Genomic DNA, 20,175 nt, shown 5'->3' on the forward strand with positions numbered 1-20,175 from the left:
CTCTGAAATGCGGAGCTTGAGTAGTTGAAGCTAGAGACACCTCCTGCACACATGGTTGTCTAGGCTGTGGGAAGCGTTCAGGACTTCCCACATGCCACAGGCCATGCATTCTACAGAACTAAGCTGCCCTGCCATCCCTCTAATTAGACTTATCTGTTATAAAAGAGAAAGAGATACTTATCAATCAACCAGCGAATCACATACCTGTCTGGACAAGGGCTGTGAGCGGACAGAGGTTGGAAACGCAGTTTGGAGCCGAATCCAAAATCAGCAGTGGGTAGGAGAGTAACGCACTCGGCAGCGGGAGGCCCGGAGGTCGGCGAGGAGCGGGAGGTCGGCGAGGAGCGGGAGGCCCGGAGGTCAGCGAGGAACGGGAGGCCCGGAGGTCGGCGAGGAGCGGTACATCTTCTGCTGAAACCCTCATCCATGCCTTTGTTACCTCTAGACTTGACTACTGCAACGCACTCCTGTGCTGGCTTCCCACATTCTACGCTACATAAACTTGAGGTCATCCAAAACTCGGCAGCCCGTGTCCTAATTCGCACCAAGTCCCATTCACCCATCACTGCTGTGCTCACTGACCTCCTGGTTAAGCAACGCCTCCAGTTCAAAATTCTCATCCTTATTTACAAATCCCTTCATGGCCTCGCCCCTCCCTATCTCTGTAATCTCCTTCAGCCTTACAACTCCACTCCTCAAATTCTGCCCTCTTGAGCATCCCTGATTATAACTGCTCAACCATCAGTGGCTGTGTCTTCAGCTGCCTGGGCCCTAAGATCTGGAACTCCCTCTGCCTCTCTAACTCTCTTTCCTCCTTTAAGACGCTCCTTAGAACCTATCTCTTTGACCAAACTTTTGGTCATCTGTCGTAATATCTTCGGATATGGCTCTGTGTCAAATTTATTTTTTTTGTCTTCTAACACTCCAGTGAAGCGCCTTGGGACATTTTACTATGTTAAAAGTGTTATATCAATACAAGTTTTTGTTGTTATGCTCATAAAGTTAGATGAGGAAAGACAGGAGGAGGCTCGAGTGGAGCATAAACGCCGGCATGGACTGGTTGGGCCGAATGGTTCGTTTCTATGCTACATATCCTATGTGTTGTGTATGGAGAAAGAGTCAGACTGAATACTGCGAGCTCAAAGTAATGTGTGACCGTAGTCTTTTATTGCAGGTCTTCAGAGTGCCTCTCCAACCTGTGAAGCTTTCTTAAATTCCTGTGCTCCCAAGAGATTATGGGATCCCTTGGGATTCCGGGGAATGGGCCCTCTGGTGGCTGTACAGAGTAAATACAAGTCCACATATGTGACAACATTTGCCCCCAAAGTCAATAGTGTAGCTATTTACAATGTGAGTCTATCTGGGGCCCTTCTTGCCCTGGTTGATCGTCTCGGTGTGAAAGCTGATGTTGTTAAATCATTTGTTCGGCCCTCGCTGGGCTGCCTGGTGTGTTGGGCCTTGCAGGGCTGCTGTGGATTATGGGTTCTGCTTTGCGGTCAACCGTGGTGTCGGTTGCCACTGGTGTGTGTGTTGGGGGATCAAAAAAGGTAGGGTCCAAGGTGGGTTGCTCAGGGTAGTCCGTGAATCTGAGTTTGATTTGGTCTAAATGTTTCTGGTGAATGAGTCCATTTGAAAGTTTGACCCGAAACACCCTGCTCCCATCTTTGGCCACGACAGTGCCGGGAAGCCACTTGGGACCCGTCCATAATTTAAAACAAATACATGATCATTGATTTCAATCTCGCGTGTCACATTTGTGCTATCATGGTATGCACTTTGTTGAAGCCGCCTGCTCTCTACCTGTTCATGTAGATCAGGGTGAACTAACGAGAGCCTTGTCTTGAGTGCTCTTTTCATGCGCACTTCAGCAGGGGGGATCCCAGTGAGTGAGTGGGGTCTCATGCGGTAGCTAAGCAGGACTCGGGATAGGCGAGTCTGCAGTGAGCCTTCAGTTACCCTCTTCAAGCCCAGCTTGATGATTTGCACTGCTCTCTCTGCCTGACCATTTGACGCTGGTTTAAATGGGACAGATGTGACATGTTTGATCCCGTTACGGGTCATGAATTCTTTGAACTCAGCACTGGTAAAACATGGCCTGTTGTCGCTCACCAAGACATCGGGGAAGCCGTGTGTGGCAAACATGGCCCGCAGTCTTTCAGTAGTGGCAGCGGACATGCTAGCCGACATTATCCCACATTCAATCCACTTGGAGTACGCGTCTATAACCACAAGGAACATTTTACCCAACAACGGGCCTGCATAGTCGACATGTACCCTAGACCACGGTTTGGAGGGCCAAGACCATAAACTTAGCGACGCCTCCCTGGATACATTGCTTAACTGCGAGCATGTATTACATCGGTGAACGCAGGACTCTAAGTCTGCATCGATACCTGGCCACCACACGTGGGATCTGGCTATCGCTTTCATCATTACGATGCCTGGGTGGGTACTGTGAAGGTCATTGATGATGGTGTCTCTGCCCTTCTTGGGGGACCACGACTCGATTGCCCCACAGAAGGCAGACTTCCTGTATAGACATTTCATCTTTGCGTCGCTGGAACGGCTTTATCTCTTCCTGCATTTCCACTAGGTCACTGGGACATTGGACCAGCTCCCATTATGCACACAGCTTTTGACTTGAGATAATAAGGGGTCCTGGCTTGCCAAGGTTTTGATCTGCCGGGCAGTGACGGGTGATTGCTCACTCGCAAATGCTTCCATAACCATGGCTAGATCTGCAGGCTGCGCCATTTCCACACCCATGGTGGGCAATGGCAGCCTACTGAGAGCATCGACGCAGTTTTCTGTGGCTGGCCTGTGGCAGATGGCATAGTTGTATGCGGACGTGAGCGCCCATCTCTGGATGCAGGCCGATGCATTGGTATTTATCTCTTTAGTCTCGGAAAAGAGGGATATAAGTGGCTTATGGTCAGTTTCCAATTCGAATTTTCGCCCAAACAGGTATTGATGCATTTTCTTTACCCCATAGACACAAGCTAACGCTTCTTTTTCAATCATGCTGTAGGCTCTCTCAGGCTTAGACAGACTCCTGGATGCATAAGCAACCGGTTGCAGTTTCCTGAAATCATTAGCTTTTTGCAATACACACCCGACGCCATATGACGACACATCACATGCTCGTACCAAACGCTTACATGGATCATACAACACAAGCAATTTGTTTGAGCATAACAAGTTTCTCACTTTTACAAAGGCATTTTCTTGGCTTTTGCCCCAAACCCATTTGCCCCCTTTTCGTAGTAAGACATATGGTGGTTCTAGCAGGGTGCTGAGACCCAGTAGGAAGTTACCAAAGTCCCAGAAACGTCCCAACAGCTCCGTCACTTTCTGTGGCCTCGGTGCATTCTCGGTGCATTCTCGATTGCCTCCGTCTTCACGTTGGTGGGCCTGATGCCGTCCGCCGCAATCCTCCTTCCCAGGAACTCCACTTCAGGCACCAGGAAAACGCACTTCGAGCATTTTAACCTGATCCCCATGCGGTTGAGTCGACTAAGAACCTCCTCCAGGTTCTGCAGGTGCTCGACTGTTTTCCGACCTGTGACCAAGATGTCATCCTGGAAGACCATGGTGTGCGGGACCGTCTTCAGTAAGCTTTCCATGTTTCTCTGGAGTATCGCCGCCGCTGATCGGATTCCAAACAGGCACCTGTTATAAACAAAAAGACCTTGTGCGTGTTGAAGCAGGTGAGGACCTTCGATGATTCCTCCAGTTCCGGCGTCATGTAGGCTGAAATCAGATCCAGCTTCGTGAACCTCTTTCCTCCAGCCAGCGTTGCAAAGAGGTCGTCTGTTTTTGGTAGTGGCTATTGGTCCTGCAGGGAGAAACGATTGATAGTTGCTTTGTAATCGCCACAGATTCTGATGGTGCCGTCTCCCTTGAGGACTGGGACAATAAGACTGGCCCACTCACTGAACTTGATCGGTGAAATGATACCCTCTCGTTGCAGCCGGTCTAAGCTCAATCTCTATCCTTTCTCTCATCATGTATGGTATTGCTCTCGCCTTGTGATGGATGGGTAGCGCCTCGATATTAGGTGGATCTGCACTTCTGCTCCTTGGAATTTCCCGATGCCCGGTTTGAACAGAGAAGGAAATTTGTTTAAGACCTGGGCACACGAAGTGTCATCAGCGTGTGAAAGCGCTCGGACATCATCCCAGTTCCAACGTATCTTTCCCAGCCAGCTCCTGCCAAGCAGCGTGGGACCATCGCCCGGTACCACCCAGAGCGGTATATTGTGCACCGCTCCTTCGTAGGAGACCTTTACGGTAGCGCTGCCGATTACAGGAATCAGTTCTTTTGTGTAAATTCTTAGCTTCGTGTGAATTGGAATTAAGACTGGCCTTGAGGCCTTGTTGCACCACAACCTTTCGAAAGTCTTTTTGCCCATGATGGACTGGCTTGCGCCCGTGTCCACCTCCATTGACACCGGGAGTCCATTGAGTTCAACATTCAACATTATCGGGGGACAATTCATGGTGAATGTGTGCACCCCATGTACCTCTGCCTCCTCCATCTGAGGTTCTGTTTCGTCGTGATCCTCCTCTAACATGGTGGTTTGCAGGTTTAACAGGATTTGCAGCTCGCCTGCACACTTGTTGGAGGTGTCCCATTGTTCCACATCCCTTGCAAACGTATTCTTTGTATCGGTATGAATGGAAACGATGATCACCCCCACAGCGCCAACAAGATGTTAATGGTCTTGCATTCATCACCCTTGATGGTGGACTCGGACATCTGCGGACATGTAGCTGCAGGTATGTGTGACCTGCCCTGTACGTTACGATTCGAAAACAACATCACTTTGTTCACAGTACTTGTAGCAGCACTTGCGTGCTGAGAAATTTGCTTAGTATTGTCACTGGTGGCAATGAACGCCTGGGCTATCGCTATGGCCTTACTCAAGGTTGGGGTCTCGACAGTCAAAGGTTTGCGAAGTATGATTTTGTGGCCAATGCCAAGTACGAAAAAGTCTGAGCATGCGCTCCAAATGTCCTTCAAATTCGCAATGTCCTGCAAGGCGTCTTAGCTCGGCGACATAACTTGCCACTTCCTGGCCTTCAAACCTTTTGTAGGTGTAGAACCGATACCTCGCCATCAGAATGCTTTCCTTCGGGTTCAAATGTTCTCGGACCAGAGTGCACAAATCGTCGTACGATTTCTCTGTGGGTTTCGCTGGAGAGCAGATTCTTCATGAGGTCATACGTTGGTGCCCCACAGACGGTGAGGAAGATCGCCCTTCATTTGGCAGCGCTCTCTTCCGCAGTGTAATGTCTGTAAGCTTGTAATGTTTGTAGCTCCACACTGTGGATGGGGACGTATTGTGTACTGCAACTGCAGAGTAATAATAAACAGAACCAGGCAGATTCCGGAGGCTTCTGAGAGAGCTGCCTGCCATGTAGGAAGCTGTGTGTGTTGTGCTCTGTGAATTGTGCAAATTCTTCTGAACGAAATTGTGGCCCATTATCCGAAACAATTTCTTCAGGGAGGCCAAATGAAGAAAATAATTTTCGCAAAATGTGCAATGTTTTACTTGTTATTTTCCACATTGGAAACACCTCAACCCACTTCGAATGGCTATCAATCACAATGCACAATTGTTGTCCTTCTAACTCAGCAAAATCAATATGTAGCCTTTGCCACACCCTGGGAGGCTATTTTCATGGCTGTAATGGTTGCTTGCTTACCAATTGACATGTCGTACACTGACTCACAATGTACTCTGTACCTTTCTCAAGACCTGGCCACCATCAATGACTGCATGCAAAACTCTTGGTCAAGCACATTCCCAGGTGCTAATCATGGAGGTCTCCTGATAATTTGGACCTGAATTTATTTGGACCTGAATTTATTTGGTATAACCACTCTTGCACCCCACATGATACAATCTTTATCAACTGATAATTCATTCCTACGAATGAAGAATGGATGTGTATCTTTGTCTGTTACCTGGTTTGGCCATCCATTTGCAATATAATCATACACCCTTGACATCACTGGATCATGTTTGGTTGCTCCACCAATCTCTTCAGCTGTGACTGGCAGTTCATCAATGTATGAAAAATAAAACACTTCTTCCCTATCAGTTGTAACTTGTGATGGGGAAGGCAATCTAGACGTTGCATCAGCATTACTGTGATCAGCTGATCGTCTGTATTCAATATCATATGTATATGCTGACAAAATCAAAGCTCATCTCTGCATTCGGGCTGCAGCTAAGGTTGGAACTGGGGACTTTGGATGGAGGATTACTGTTAGGGGCTTATGGTCCGTAACGATGGTAAACTTACAACTATACAAGTATTTGTGAAACTTCTTGACCCCAAAAATGCCAAAGCTTCCCTTTCAATTTGCGCATAATTACTCTCACTAGCACTGAGGGTGCGTGAAGCAAAAGCAATTGGTCTCTCCTCCCCACTACGTGATACATGAGAGATTACTGCCCCAACTCCATACGGAGAGGCATCACATGCTAGCTTAATCTCCTTAGAGATGTCATAGTGAACTAACATGGTGCTCTCTACCAATTTGCTTTTACACTCCTTGAATGCTGTATCGCATTCTTTTGACCACTTCCAATGGACCTGTTTTTTCAATCGTTCATTCAGTGGATGTAATACTGTAGCCAAATTTGGTCGGAACTTCCCATAATAGTTCAAAAGACCTAAGAATGAATGAAGTTCAGTGACATTCTTGGGAGTGGATGCATTTCTAATTGCATCCAATTTTTCCATGGTTGGATGTAAACCATCTTTGTCTACTCTGTACCCTAAGTACTCCACTGAGTTTTTAAATAACTCACACTTACGAGCAGACACTCGTACTCTGTGCTTCTCTAGCCATTTGAGTACTTCATTCAATATGTTATTATGAATTTGCCTATTTGGTGCTGAAATTAGTATGTCATCCAAATAACATACTACCCCTTCAACACCTTGCAAAATCTGGTTCATCACCCCTTGGAATATGGCAAGGGCGGAAGATACTCCAAATGGTAGCCTATTAAATTGATATAGGCCTAGATGAGTATTTATAGCCAAACATGACTTGGACTCCTCATCTAGTTCAAGCTGTAAGTAGGCATTCGTAAGATCCAGTTTTGAGAAGATCTGACCACCTGTATGGGGACATGTCCCTCCAGAACCTGGTTTACGGTTACTTTATAATCACCACACAATCTTACCTTACCATCGGACTTAGGAACAACAACAATGGGTGTAGCCCAATTACATCGATCTATCTTAGAAATAATGTTCTCAGTCTCTAGTCTTTTGAGTTCTTGCTCAACTTTCTCCTTGAGTGCATATGGTACGGAACATGGCTTGTAGTAAATTGATCCAGCGTCCTTCTGTACCTTGACACTCGCCTTGAAGCTTTGAATCGGACTGCCTGTTTCGCAGAACACCTTCGGATACTTCTTGATAACCTCATCCGTTGATGAAAATCTCGCTTCCACACAGAAAATCTTACTCCAATCCAGCTTCAGTGGATGTGGACGTATTGTGTACTGCAACTGCAGAGTAATAATAAACAGAACCAGGCAGATTCCGGAGTCTTCTGAGAGAGCTGCCTGCCATGTAGGAAGCTGTGTGTGCTGTGCTCTGTGAAGATATCACACCCATCTACCTCGTTGGCCATGAAGTATTGGTCGAGTCGCTCCACAAAAGTTTCCCAATTATCTCCCACCGAAAATTTCTCCAGGATACCCACTGTTCTCTTCATCTTTGGGTTCGCTATCTGTATCTCGTCGCTAGTTGTTGTGTATGGAGAAAGAGTTAGACTGAATACTGTGAGCTCAAAGTAACACGTTACCTTGGTCTTTTATTGCAGGTCTCCAGAGTTCCTCTCCAACCTGTGAAGCCTTCTTAAATACCTGTGCTCCCAAGGGATTATGGGATCCCTTGGGGCTTTGGGGAATGAGCCCTCTGGTGACCGTACAGAGTAAATACAAGTCCACATACATAACACTATGTAATCCAATGTAAATTAAAATGGGAGATAGAGCAAGTCCAGCGAACTATATACCAATTTGCTTGTCAGTGGTAGGAAATGGAATCCTTATTTAAAGACGTAATAGAAAAACATCTAGAAACTGAAAATATAATCGAGAGTAGTCAGCACGGATTCCAAAAGGGAAGATATGCTTGATCAACCTTATTGAATTCTTTAAAGAATTTAAGGGAAGTGGGAGTGGAGATAGCGGAAGGGCTTGCCATAATCTTCAAATCTTTCCTAGATGCGGGGGAGGTGCTAAAGGATTGGAAAGTGGCAAATATGACACCCTTGTTCAAGAAAGGGTGTAAGGATAATCCTAGTAACTACAGGCCAGTCAGTTTAACATCAGTGGTGGGTAAGAATTTAGAAACAACAATCAGGGAAAAAATTAACAGGCACTTGGGAGAGGTTTAAGTTAATTAAGGAGAGTTAGTGAGTGATTATCTCTTGGGAGAGGGGGGCCGAGCAAGATATATTTGGGATGGATGTGACTCCAAGATGGCACATGAAGTGATGGAAATTCACAACTAAGTCAACCCTTTATGGCAGATTTGATAATCTTATACCCGAGCTCCTGCTCCCTCCTTTTCATTTATATCCTGCCCCTGAGTTATGTTATCCAGAAGCACAGGGTCAGCTTTCACATCTATGCTGATTGACACCCAACTCTACTTAACAATCTCTTTCATCAATCCATTGACAATTTTCAATTGTCTTTCCAATATCCAAAATTTAGGCCTGACAGAGACACATCATCAATTAATGAATACAGCGCAGAGACATTCACAGATGATGATTGGTCAAGATTGTTAACGGCAATGGAGAGCTCAATGGAACAATGAGCCAAGGCCACTATCACAATGAGTTTGGTGACCTGGACCTGTATGGTTTTGGTGCTGTGGGTGGGAGGTGGGATGGAAACCTGACTGCAGGGCTTCAAACAAAGAATGGTGGGAGCAGAGTTACAAGGACACATCCCAGCACTTCAGAAAGAAAAGACGGGAGATTAAGCTGTAATTGTCAAAAATAAAGGCAACGACTTTCTCCAGGGGAGGTGGGTTGGGGCAGCAGGGGGGGGGGTTCCGAAGCGGGTGGGAAACCCAGGAGGCCGGGTTTCCCACAGGCCCTGCCAATTTTACCAGCAGGGACTAATTTGAATCTCGGGCCTCAGATTTATGCCTGCAGCCAGCCAGTTTGAGAGTCCTCATGGTGGTGATCGGAGGCCTGGTTGGGGGGTCACTGATGGCAGGGGCTGGATACGTTCAGGTCCCTGGATCCAGGAGGTAGGTATAAAGCCACTTACCTCCTGGATGCAGCAGTTCCTGCCATGGTTGAACTACCGGGTTGCACAATTTGGATGAAACCTGTCCCGAGGCAGTTAAATTTAAAATGGAGGGGAAAATAGAGGCTTCTGGCCTCATTACAGTAATTAAATTGAGGTGACGCCCCTTGGGAGCAGGTTGTTTGCTTGCCCCCTATCCCACCTCCGGGAAAACCAAATGTCGATGGGTTGGAGACGGGATCAGGTCAGGAATCCCACTTTTAACAATTTAACTGCCCCCACGCTCCAAACCCACCTTTTTTTTTTGAGGGGAAATTTCCGGCCAAAGTAATTGAAACAGTTTTTCTGAGGTGCAGTAGTAGAGGTGAAGGTTACACTTTTAAAAGCGTATAGACCAAGGTGGAGAGTAGAAATAGGTTGATGATGTTGTGTCTGATGTCAAGATGTAGGTAAGTGAAACAGGTTGTGTTGGAGAGGAGGAATTTGGAATTGTTCCTGTTCTCCAGGAGAATGGAGTACAAAAAAAACTACTGGGAGTGGAGAAGCATGCCATGCCAGAGATCAAGATGGCAAAGAATAGTTCCTGCATCTTCGATCTGTTTGGCTGCTGCAAGAGCAAATAACAGGGCATGTTTGACCAACCACAGCTTTGATTTAGTGATGCTGCAATACCTATGGAAAAATTTATAGTTCTCAAAATGGATGTATGGTCATTTACTAACACAATATTTTATAAATAAATTATAGGTAATACAGCCTTCCTCAGATACATGCCATTTTTTAGTTTTTGAATAAGATTAATGCACTTCACAGTATTCACTCAATTATTTAAAATTTCTAACACCGCTCTATTTAAACAATACACAGCCTGTGTAGTTGCATTTCTTAGAGAAACAAATGCATCTGTGTTGATACATTATTATCCATTTTGGGCACTGAGAAAGGATATGATCTTCCAGTGGATGTTTAATCTATTATTGATCTCAACAGCCTGAGCATGGCTCCTTTCCTCTTCGACCTGCTTCAGGTTTTCTGCACATAACATTTCACATATTTTGCTGGATGCTGGAAGAGTTTCAAAGTTGAACTTGTTGACTTGTATGGCCAGCCTGCAACACAAAATAAATCAAACTCACTTGGAATAAAGCAGCAACATAAATATTTAGTCGACTTGATTGCCTGCAGATCTATAGCAATGAGGTGCCTGGAGTCCAGGAGTCCTGCATATGAGTTTCTTAACCGATTAGACTACACCACTCACCAATGCCAAGGTGGGTGGTAAAGGTTGCAAATTTAACACTCAGAATACATTATACCCCTCAAATCACCATCATAGATCAATCATGTAAATGCAAATTCAGAAAACAGTAAAAACTGATCAACATCTTAAAAAAAAACGGTCACAGTTCCCAAAAAGCTAACAGTTCAAGGCTGCCCTGAATACAAGCATATGGCACATGAAGATAAATGAAGTGTGCCACGAGCTTGTCATAAACTTAGAAAGCAAATATGCCCAACATTCCATCTCTGTTATTGCAAGGGGAAAAAACTTACACAAAAGAACCGTGGTGGATCGAGAAATTACAGAACAAGATTGTGACTGCTAAAAGCACAAGTTTTATTTTTGAGGGGTGATGGGCCTATGAGAAAATTTAGTGACAATTTTTGTGGCACATTTTCTGGCATATTGCAGCCTAATGTAAATCTGCCTTTTATGCCAAAATTAATTTCCTCTAAAAAGGTTACAGGCATTTAAAATAGGAAAGTAGAGTCGTTGTATCCAACTTCAATTCAATTCCTTAGATTGAGAATCTAACTGTAGGAACAATGTGGGCCCAAGTTTCAACTGGATTTGTTCCTATTTTTTGGAGCAACTAGTTTTTTTTTGGAGTATCCTAGAAATTGTAATTCTCCACATTTAGTTTACTCCAGTTTCAGTGAGTTAGTTTAGTTTCATTTTACTTCAGTTTTTTTTCCGAAAGGGGGTGTGTCCAGCCACTTACGCCTGTTTTGCAAGTTTAGACTGCGAAAAGTTACTCCAAACTAACTTAGAACGGAGTAAGTGTCCACTTTTGTATGCCACGAAAAACCTTGTGTAGAGTTAAGAAATCAGTGCAGCTAGCCAAAGACGGGGGCCGGGGGGGGTTGGGGAGGGAAGAGAGGGCACTAAACACCTTCACTTTTAAAAATAAAGAACCATCAATAATAACTGATAATTTCTTACTCATTGATTGATTTAAAAGTTCCTACCTCACCTTCCCGTTCGGCAACATCTGGAGCCCTTCAGCAATGCACACAGCAGCAAGCGCACGCAGCCCATACACGCAGGCAGCAAGCAGTGGCAGGCCACTCGGCCCGGGATAGGGTCGTGAGCGCGGCTGGGAGGGGAGGAGGGAGAGAGGGGAGGGGGAGAGGGGGCAATGTTAAACAGACGAGCTTGTCCAGGTCCCATCCTATTCACGTCTTGCCCCCAATCTCTTGCTTTCCTGCTACCCCCGCCCCTCCGAACATCTCCGAGACAGTCCCAAGGAACACTCGATGGCCTCAGTCAGTGAGAGCAATCGACAGCTTCCTTCTTGATGGTCACTTTTGTCATCTCCTTCTCCCTTTGTTTGCCGTCTCCAGGACCGAGCTCAGGATCTCCTTCTCCTCCGCAAAGTCGGTCACCCACTCCAGGAGCCCATTCGGCCAGGGCTCGGGGCAGCATGCTTCGGGCCCCTCCCATACAACATGCAGCACACGCACACAGAATCTGGGGGCCAGGAGCTACTGCGCATGCGCGCAGCTGCCGGCAGTCTTTTAGGCGCAGGGCTGTAGCTCTGCCCCCCAGCTGTTGCTGCTACGCTGCGCCAAGGCCACAGGAAGCCTCATGAAAGTCGAGAATAGCAAGGTAGGAAACAGGCGCACTTTTTATTCTCGGAAATCGGCAGATCTCTCAGAGGTGTGCCGTTCTAATCCTCAACTAAAACTTGGGCCCATAATGTTATTTTGTGAACTGAAACCTTCTACAACACACACCTACAACAATTCCAACTAGCAATGCATTCTACATTGACAAGACAAAACGGATTCAACTATTGCATTTGTCCCTATGCTAGATCTCATGACAGGTCAGAGGCAGTTGGGAGATTTCCTGGGTTTAATGTACACTAATATAACTATTTTAAATAATCTTTTATTTTAAATAGCCTCAGGAGGAACAAGGGCGAGTCAATATTATTGGAAACCGACAACAAAATGGTGTTCTGATCAAAAGTCACGTGATGTATTAATCTGTCATTTTTGCTTTTAGGGTGGGATTTTTCTAATTTCCATGGGTCCATGGTGGGCGATGTTGGTGGTGAGTCCCGAGCCCGCTGCTGGCTTCATCCAGCTGTCTGAAATGAATTTCCCTTGATTGGGTTTGTTAAACCTGCCCAGCACGTTTCCTGATCAATAGAGGAAGCGGGTCTGATGACATCGGTTTCCTTAATGAGCTGCCAGTGTTCTACAGCATAGAGGTGCTGCAAATACTGACAAACACTGCACAAGGGCACAGGGCTGCACCCAGGCTCTCTCATGACTCCCTCCATATCCTTGCGGAGCGAGTCACAGCACACCGAGAGGTACTCTTCCCTTCCCTCCTCAGGAAATCAAAACAGTCTGCTTGCAGATTGCAGAGGAGGCCACAAGGAGGGATATGGTCAGGAGGACCTGGGTGCAGTGTGCAAACCTTTCAATGACCTCAGTGGATCACTAAACATTAGTACAAAGCCATACTCAACCTGCTGTGCCTCTTATCACATCCCCATCATTCTGCCTTCCTAACCGACATATCCTTACTCACACCAACTTACCTTGCACCTCCATCCATCCTTGTCTATAATAGTAACTTTTAATAATAACTTATTTATACAGCACCTTTAACATAGTAAAATGTCCCAAAGCGCTTCTGAACAGTGTTAAAGATAAACAGAAATTTGACACCGAGCCACAGAAGAAATTAAGGCAGATGATCAAAAGCTTGTTTAAAGAGGTAGGTTTTAACGAGTGTCTTCGAGGAAAGAGAGGTAGAGGTGTAGAGGTTTAGGGAGGGAGTTCCAGAGCTTAGGGCCCAGACAGCTGAAGGCACGTTCACCGATGGTTGAGCAGTTATAATGAGGGATGTTCAAGAGGCCAGCATCTGAGGTTCGCAGACATCTTGTGGAATTGTGAGGCTGAAAAAGATTACAGAGATAGGGAGGGACAAGAATGGAACCAGACGAGTGCAGTCCCACCTAGCTGGAGATTGGTGGAGAGGCGTTGGAGGAGGATGGAGTGGTCAACTGTGTCAAAGGCTGCAGACAGGTCCAGAAGGACAAGGAGGGATAGTTTACCTTTGTCACAGTCACAAAGGATGTCATTTGTGACTTTGATGAGAGCAGTTTCGGTACTGTGGCAGAGGTGAAAGCCAGAATGAAGGGATTTAAACAGTGAATTCATGGAAAGATGATCACAGATTTGGGAGGCAACAACACATTCAAGTACTTTGGACAGGAAAGTGAGGTTGGAGATAGGGCGATAGCGAGCAAGCAAAGTGGGGTCAAGGGTTGTTTTTTTGAGGAGGGGGGATGACAGCAGATTTGAAGGAGAGGGGAACAGTACCTGAGGACAGAGAACTGTTAACAATGTTGGCTAATATGAGAGCCAGAAAAGGATGTTGGGTGGTCAGCAGTTTAGTGGGAATAGGGTCAAGAGAGCAGGAAGTAGGTCTCATGGATGAGATGAGTTTGGAGAGATTAAAAGGGGAGATCAAAGAGAAACAAGAAAAAGATACGAAGTTAGGGCTTGGGCAGGTCGGAGGATCAGATGAAGTTTGGCCCTGTGGGCGAGGTGAAAGAAGGGAACTCACAGAGGCAGCTGATCGGATGGTCTTAAATCTTTCATACAAAGTAGTCCATGAGCTCCTTACACTTGTTGTTGGAGGTGAGTGCGGTGGAGACAGGGAAGAGGGGTTTAAGGAGATGGTTAGTGTTATGTCTTGGATAAGGAGTCAGACTAGATACTGCAAGCTCAAAGTAAGTGTGACCGTCGTCCTTTATTACAGATCTCAGAGTGCCTCTGCAGCCTGTGAGGCCTCCTTATATACAGGTGCTCCCAAGGGATTGTGGGATCCTTTGGGACTCCAGGGAATAAGCCCTCTTGTGGTTAGACATGGTATTTACAGGTTTACATACATAACACAGTTAGAAGTAGAGAATAGTGTAATAATAATATTAATGTCTATCTACATTATCACATCGCCATCTCACGAGCCATCCCTCACACTAACCCTCATCCTAGTACAACCATACCAATTAACAACACACAAGGGTAAGCACTTGGGTGTTTTATGCAATGTTCATCTAAAGTTTCTGTTAATGTGCTGTCAAACATTGAAACCTTTATTTTCAACACTTTGCATTCTTGGACAGATTTGCGTGCACCTTTGGAAGTGGCTCAGTGAGTTGCACAGAATGGTGAAACATAACGGTACCTCCCACAATAGTCATGAGTGTGAAAGGAACGGCTTGGGCATTGCAGGGATGCTTTATGGTGTTGGGGTGGGGTGCTGCCAACCTGGAACATCATGTGGCAGCCAGGGTGTACAGCATCAAGTTAAGTAAATGTGGCCATGGTGAGGCCATCCATGGCCTCCTGGGCAGCAATGTGGTCAGATGCTGATGCCCTCTGTCCTGTGCAGGATCAGTTGACCCTGGACCTAAAGAACAGGTGGTGGATGGAGAAAGCACAGGAGATACAATAACTGGCTGACAGCCACGATATGCGAGGATTCTTCACCTCTGTCAAGTCCAAACTCCCAAGGCCCCACCCCACTCCTGGCCAAGAGCGGGAAAACACTCATCAAGAACACCGAGGCTGTCAGGGCCTGATGGAAGGAGCACTTTGAAGATCTCCTCAATCGAGACTCTACCTTTGACTTGAGTGTTCTCGACTCCATCCCAAAGCATGCGAGCCGCCACCAACTCAGTGAAACTCCAACGTTGCACGAGGTAGGCAAAGCCATATAATAGCTGAAGAATAACAAGGCTACGGGTGCTGATGGAATCTCTGCTGAGGTGCTAAAAATGGCGGAGAAGCACAGTTGGCACGGATACATGACCTCATCACTCTCATCTGGAGGGAGGAGAGTATGCCGAAAGATCTCAGAGACGCAGTGATTGTGACCATTTTTTAAAAAGGGGACAAATACGACTGCGGCAACTACAGGGGAATCTCCCTGCAATCAGCCACTGCGAAAGTTGTCGCTAGAGTGCTCCTCAATCGACTTGTCCCTTTGGCCGAGGAGCTCCTCCCGGAATCACAATGCGGATTTCGTTTTCTATGGGGCACAACAGACAAGATCTTTGCAGCGCGACAGCTGCAGGAAAATTGCAGGGAGCAGCGCCAGCCCTTATACATGGCCTTTTTCGATTTTACAAAGGCCTTTGACACTGTCAATCCTGAGGGTCTATGGAGCGTCCTCCTCCGTTTCGGATGCCCCCAAAAAGTTTGTCAACATCCTTCACCTGCTTCACGATGACATGCAGGCCGTGATCTTTACCACCTGATCCAGTACAGACCTAATTCACGTCCGGACCGGGGTCAAACAGGGCTGTGTCATTGCTCCAACCCTCTTCTCAATCTTCCTCACCACCATGCTCCACCTCACAATCAACAAGCTCCCCGCTGGAGTGGAACTAAACTACAGAACCAGTGGGAAGCTGTTTAACCTACGCCACCTCCACGCCAGGTCCAAGATCACCCCAACCTCTGTCGTTGAGCTGCAATATGCGGACGACGCCTGCGTCTGCGCACATTCAGAGGCTGAACTCCAGGATATAGTCAATGTATTCACTGAGGCATATGAAAGCATGAGCCTTACGCTTAACATCCGTAAGACAAAGGTCCTCCACCAGCCTGTCACCGTCGCACAGCACTGCCCTCCAATCATCAGGATTCACGGCGTGGCCCTCGACAACATGGACCATTTGCCACATCTCGGGAGTCTCTTATCAACAAAGGCAGACACTGGTGCGGAGATTCAACATCGCCTCCAGTGTGCCAGTGCAGCCTTCGGCCGTCTAAGGAAAAGAGTGTTTGAAGACCAGACCCTCAAATCTACCACCAAGCTCATGGTATACAGGGCTGTAGTAATACCATCCCTCCTGTATGGATCTGAGGCATGGACGATGTATAGAAGGCACCTCAAGTCGCTGGAGATATATCACCAACGATGTCTCCGCAAGATCCTGAAAATCCCCTGGGAAGACAGGCGCACCAACATCAGTGTCCTCGAACAGGCTAACATCCCCAGTATTGAAGCACTGACCACACTCGATCAGCTTCGCTGGGCAGGCCATATAGTTCGCATGCCAGATACGAGACTCCCGAAACAAATGCTTTATGCGGAGCTCCTTCGTGGTAAACGAGCCAAAGGAGGGCAGTGGAAACGTTATCAGGACACCCTCAAAGCCTCCCTGGTAAAGTGCGACATCACCACTGACACCTGGGAGACCCTGGCCGAAGACCGCCCGAGGTGGAGAAAGTGCATCCAGGAGGGCGTTGAGCTCTTCGAGTCTCAACGCCAAGAGTGTGAAGAGGCCAAGCGCAGGCAGCGGAAGGAGCGCGCGGCAAGCCAGGCCCACCGATCCCTTCCCTCGATGAATGTCTGTCCCACCTGTAACAGGGTCTGTAGCTCTCGTATCGGACTGCTCAGCCATCAAAGAACTCACTTAGGGAGTGGAAGCAAGTCTTCCTCAATTCCGAGGGACTGCCTCTGACTGACTTGGGCAGCAATGTGGTCAGATGCTGATGCCCTCTGTCCTGTGCAGGATCAGTTGATTGCGGAGAAGATTGGTGTTGTTGGTGCTGCTGGTGTTAGGGCTGATCATGGTGGGATCCTGAGGACCAAGATGAGATAGAAACATAGAAAATAGGTGCAGGAGTAGGCCATCCGGCCCTTCGAGCCTGCACCACCATTCAATATCATGGCTAATCATTCCTTCAGTACCCCGTTCCTGCTTTCTCTCCATACCCCTTGATCCCTTTAGCCGCAAGGACCATATCGAACTCCCTCTTGAATATATCCAATGAACTGGCATCAACAACTCTCTGCGGTAGGGAATCCCATAGGTTAACAACTCTGAGTGAAGAAGTTTCTCCTCATCTCAGTCCTAAATGGCTTACCCTTCTCCCAAGTCTATGTCCCCTGGTCCTGGACTTCCCCAACATCAGGAACATTTTTCCTGCATCTAACCTGTCCAGTCCCGTCAGAATTTTATATGTTTCGATGAGATCCCCCCTCATCCTTCTAAACTCCAGTGAATACAGGCCCAGTCGATCCAGTCTCTCCTCATATGTCAGTCCAGCCAACCCAGGAATCAGTCTGGTGAACCTTCGCTGCACTCCCTCAATAGCAAGAACATCCTTCCTCAGATTAGGAGACCAAAACTGAACACAATATTCCAGGTGGGGCCTCACCAAGGCCCTGTACAACTGCAGTAAGACTTCCCTGCTCCTATACTCAAATCCCCTTGCTATGAAGGCCAACATACCATTTGCCTTCTTCACCACCTGCTGTACCTGCATGCCAACCTTCAATGACTAATGAATCATGACACCCAGGTCTCGCTGCACCTCCCCTTTTACTAATCTGCCGCCATTCAGATAATATTCTGCCTTCGTGTTTTTGCCCCCAAATTGGATAACCTCACATTTAACCACATTATACTGCATCTGCCATGTATTTGCTCACTTGCCTAACCTGTCCAAATCACCTGCAGCCTCTTAGCATCCTCCTCACAACTCACATTGCCACCCAGTTTAGTGTCATCTGCAAACTTGGAGATATTACACTCAATTCCATCATCCAAATCATTAATATATATTGTAAAGAGCTGGGGTCCCAGCACTGAGCTCTGCGGCACTCCACCAGTCACTGCCTGCCACTCTGAAAAGGACCCGTTTATCCCGACTCTCGGCTTCCTGTCTGCCAACCAGTTCTCTATCCACGTCAGTACATTACCCCCAATACCATGTGCTTTGATTTTGCACACCAATCTCTTGTGTGGGACCTTGTCAAACGCCTTTTGAAAGTCCAAATACACCACATCCATTGGTTCTCCCCTGTCCACTCTACTAGTTACATACTCAAAAAATTCCAGAAGATTTGTCAAACATGATTTCCCTTTCATAAATCCATGCTGACTTGGACCAATTCTATCATTGCTTTCCAAATGTGCTGCTATTTCATCCTTAATGATTGATTCCAACATTTTCCGCACTACTGATGTCAGGTTAACTGGTCTATAATTACCCGTTTTCTCTCTCCCTCCTTTTTAAAAAAAAAGTGGTGTTACATTCGCTACCATCCAGTCCATAGGAACTGATCCAGAGTTGAAAGACTGTTGGAAAATTATCAATGCATCCACTATTTCTAGGGCCACTTCCTAAAGTATTCTGGGATGTAGACTATCAGGCCCTGGGGATTTATCGGCCTTCAATCCCGTCAATTTCCCGAACACAATTTCCCGCCTAAAAGGATATCCTTCAGTTCCTCCTTCTCACTAGACCTTCGGACCCCTAGTACATCGGGAACGTTATTTGTGTCTTCCTTTGTGAAGACAGAACCAATGTACTTGTTCAATTGGTCTGCCATTTCTTTGTTCCCCATTATAAATTCACCCGAATCCGACTGCAAGGGACCAACGTTTGTCTTCACTAATCTTTTTCTCTTGACATATCTATAGAAGCTTTTGCAGTCATTTTTTATGTTTTCGGCAAGCTTCCTCTCGTACTCTATTTTCCCCCTCTTAATTAAACCCTTTGTCCTCCTCTGCTGTATTCTAAATTTCTCCCAGTCCTCCGGCTTGCTACTTTTTCAGGCTAATTTGTATGCCTCTTCCTTGGATTTAACACTATACTTAATTTCCCTTGTTAGCCACGGTTCAGCCACCTTCCCAGTTTTATTTTTACTCCAGACAGGGATGTACAATTGTTGAAGTTCGTCCATATGATCTTTAAAGGTTTGCCATTGGCTATCCACCGTCAACCCTTTATCATTTGCCAGTCTAATCTCGTCAATTCGCGCCTCATACCATCAAAGTTACCTTTCCTTAAGTTCAGGACCCTAGTTTCTGAATTAACTTTGTCACTCTCCATCTTAATAAACAATTCTACCATATTATGGTCACTCTTCCCCAAGGAGCCTCACACAACAAGATTGCTAATTAGTCCCTTCTCATTACACATTACCCAGTCTAGGATGGCCAGCTCTCTGGTTGGTTCCTCGACATATTGGTCTAGAAATCCATCCCTAATACACTCCAGGAAATCTTCCTCCACCGTATGGCTACCAGTTAAGTTAGCCCAATCAATATGTAGATTAAAGTCGCCCATGATTACTGCTGTACCTTTATTGCACACATCCCTTATTTCTTGTTTGATGCTGTCCCCAACCTCACTACTACTGTTTGGTGGCCTTACACAACTCCCACTCATGTTTTCTGCCCTTTGGTATTCCGTAGCTCCACCCATACCGATTTCACATCATCCAAGCTAATGTCCTTCCTTAAAATTGCAGTAATTTCCTCTTTAACCAGCAACGCCACCCTGCCTCCTTTTCCTTTCTGTCTATCCTTCCTAAATGCTGAATACCCCTGGATGTTGAGTTCCCAGCCTTGGTCATCCTGGAGCCATGTCTCCGTGATGCCAATCACATCATACCCGTTAAGTGCTATCTGCGCAGTTAATTCGTCCACCTTATTCCGAATACTCCTCGCATTGAGGCACCAATGCTGATGTAACAGATGGCAGGTGAAGTTGAGATGACCAGAAGCATTCCGTCAATGGTGTGAGAGGTTGTTCCAATGAGGTGA

General features: G+C 46.5%; 1 protein-coding gene across 7 annotated transcripts in view; it reads right to left on the bottom strand.

The window, feature by feature from the left end:
- trappc9 (trafficking protein particle complex subunit 9) overlaps window positions 1–20,175 on the bottom strand; it is a 1,402,808-nt gene that overhangs the window by 583,426 nt on the left and 799,207 nt on the right. For all 7 annotated transcript variants that reach the window (XR_011595734.1, XM_070892854.1, XM_070892846.1 and 4 more), the window contains one exon: window positions 10,248–10,407. Coding sequence is in view for 6 of the 7 variants with exons in the window: in XM_070892854.1 (XP_070748955.1) it covers window positions 10,248–10,407 (160 nt within the window). In the remaining variant the exon portion in view is untranslated. The remainder of the gene's footprint in view (window positions 1–10,247; window positions 10,408–20,175) is intronic.

Source organism: Pristiophorus japonicus, chromosome 1 (assembly GCF_044704955.1).
Source record: "Pristiophorus japonicus isolate sPriJap1 chromosome 1, sPriJap1.hap1, whole genome shotgun sequence".
NCBI classification, from domain to species: domain Eukaryota; kingdom Metazoa; phylum Chordata; class Chondrichthyes; family Pristiophoridae; genus Pristiophorus; species Pristiophorus japonicus.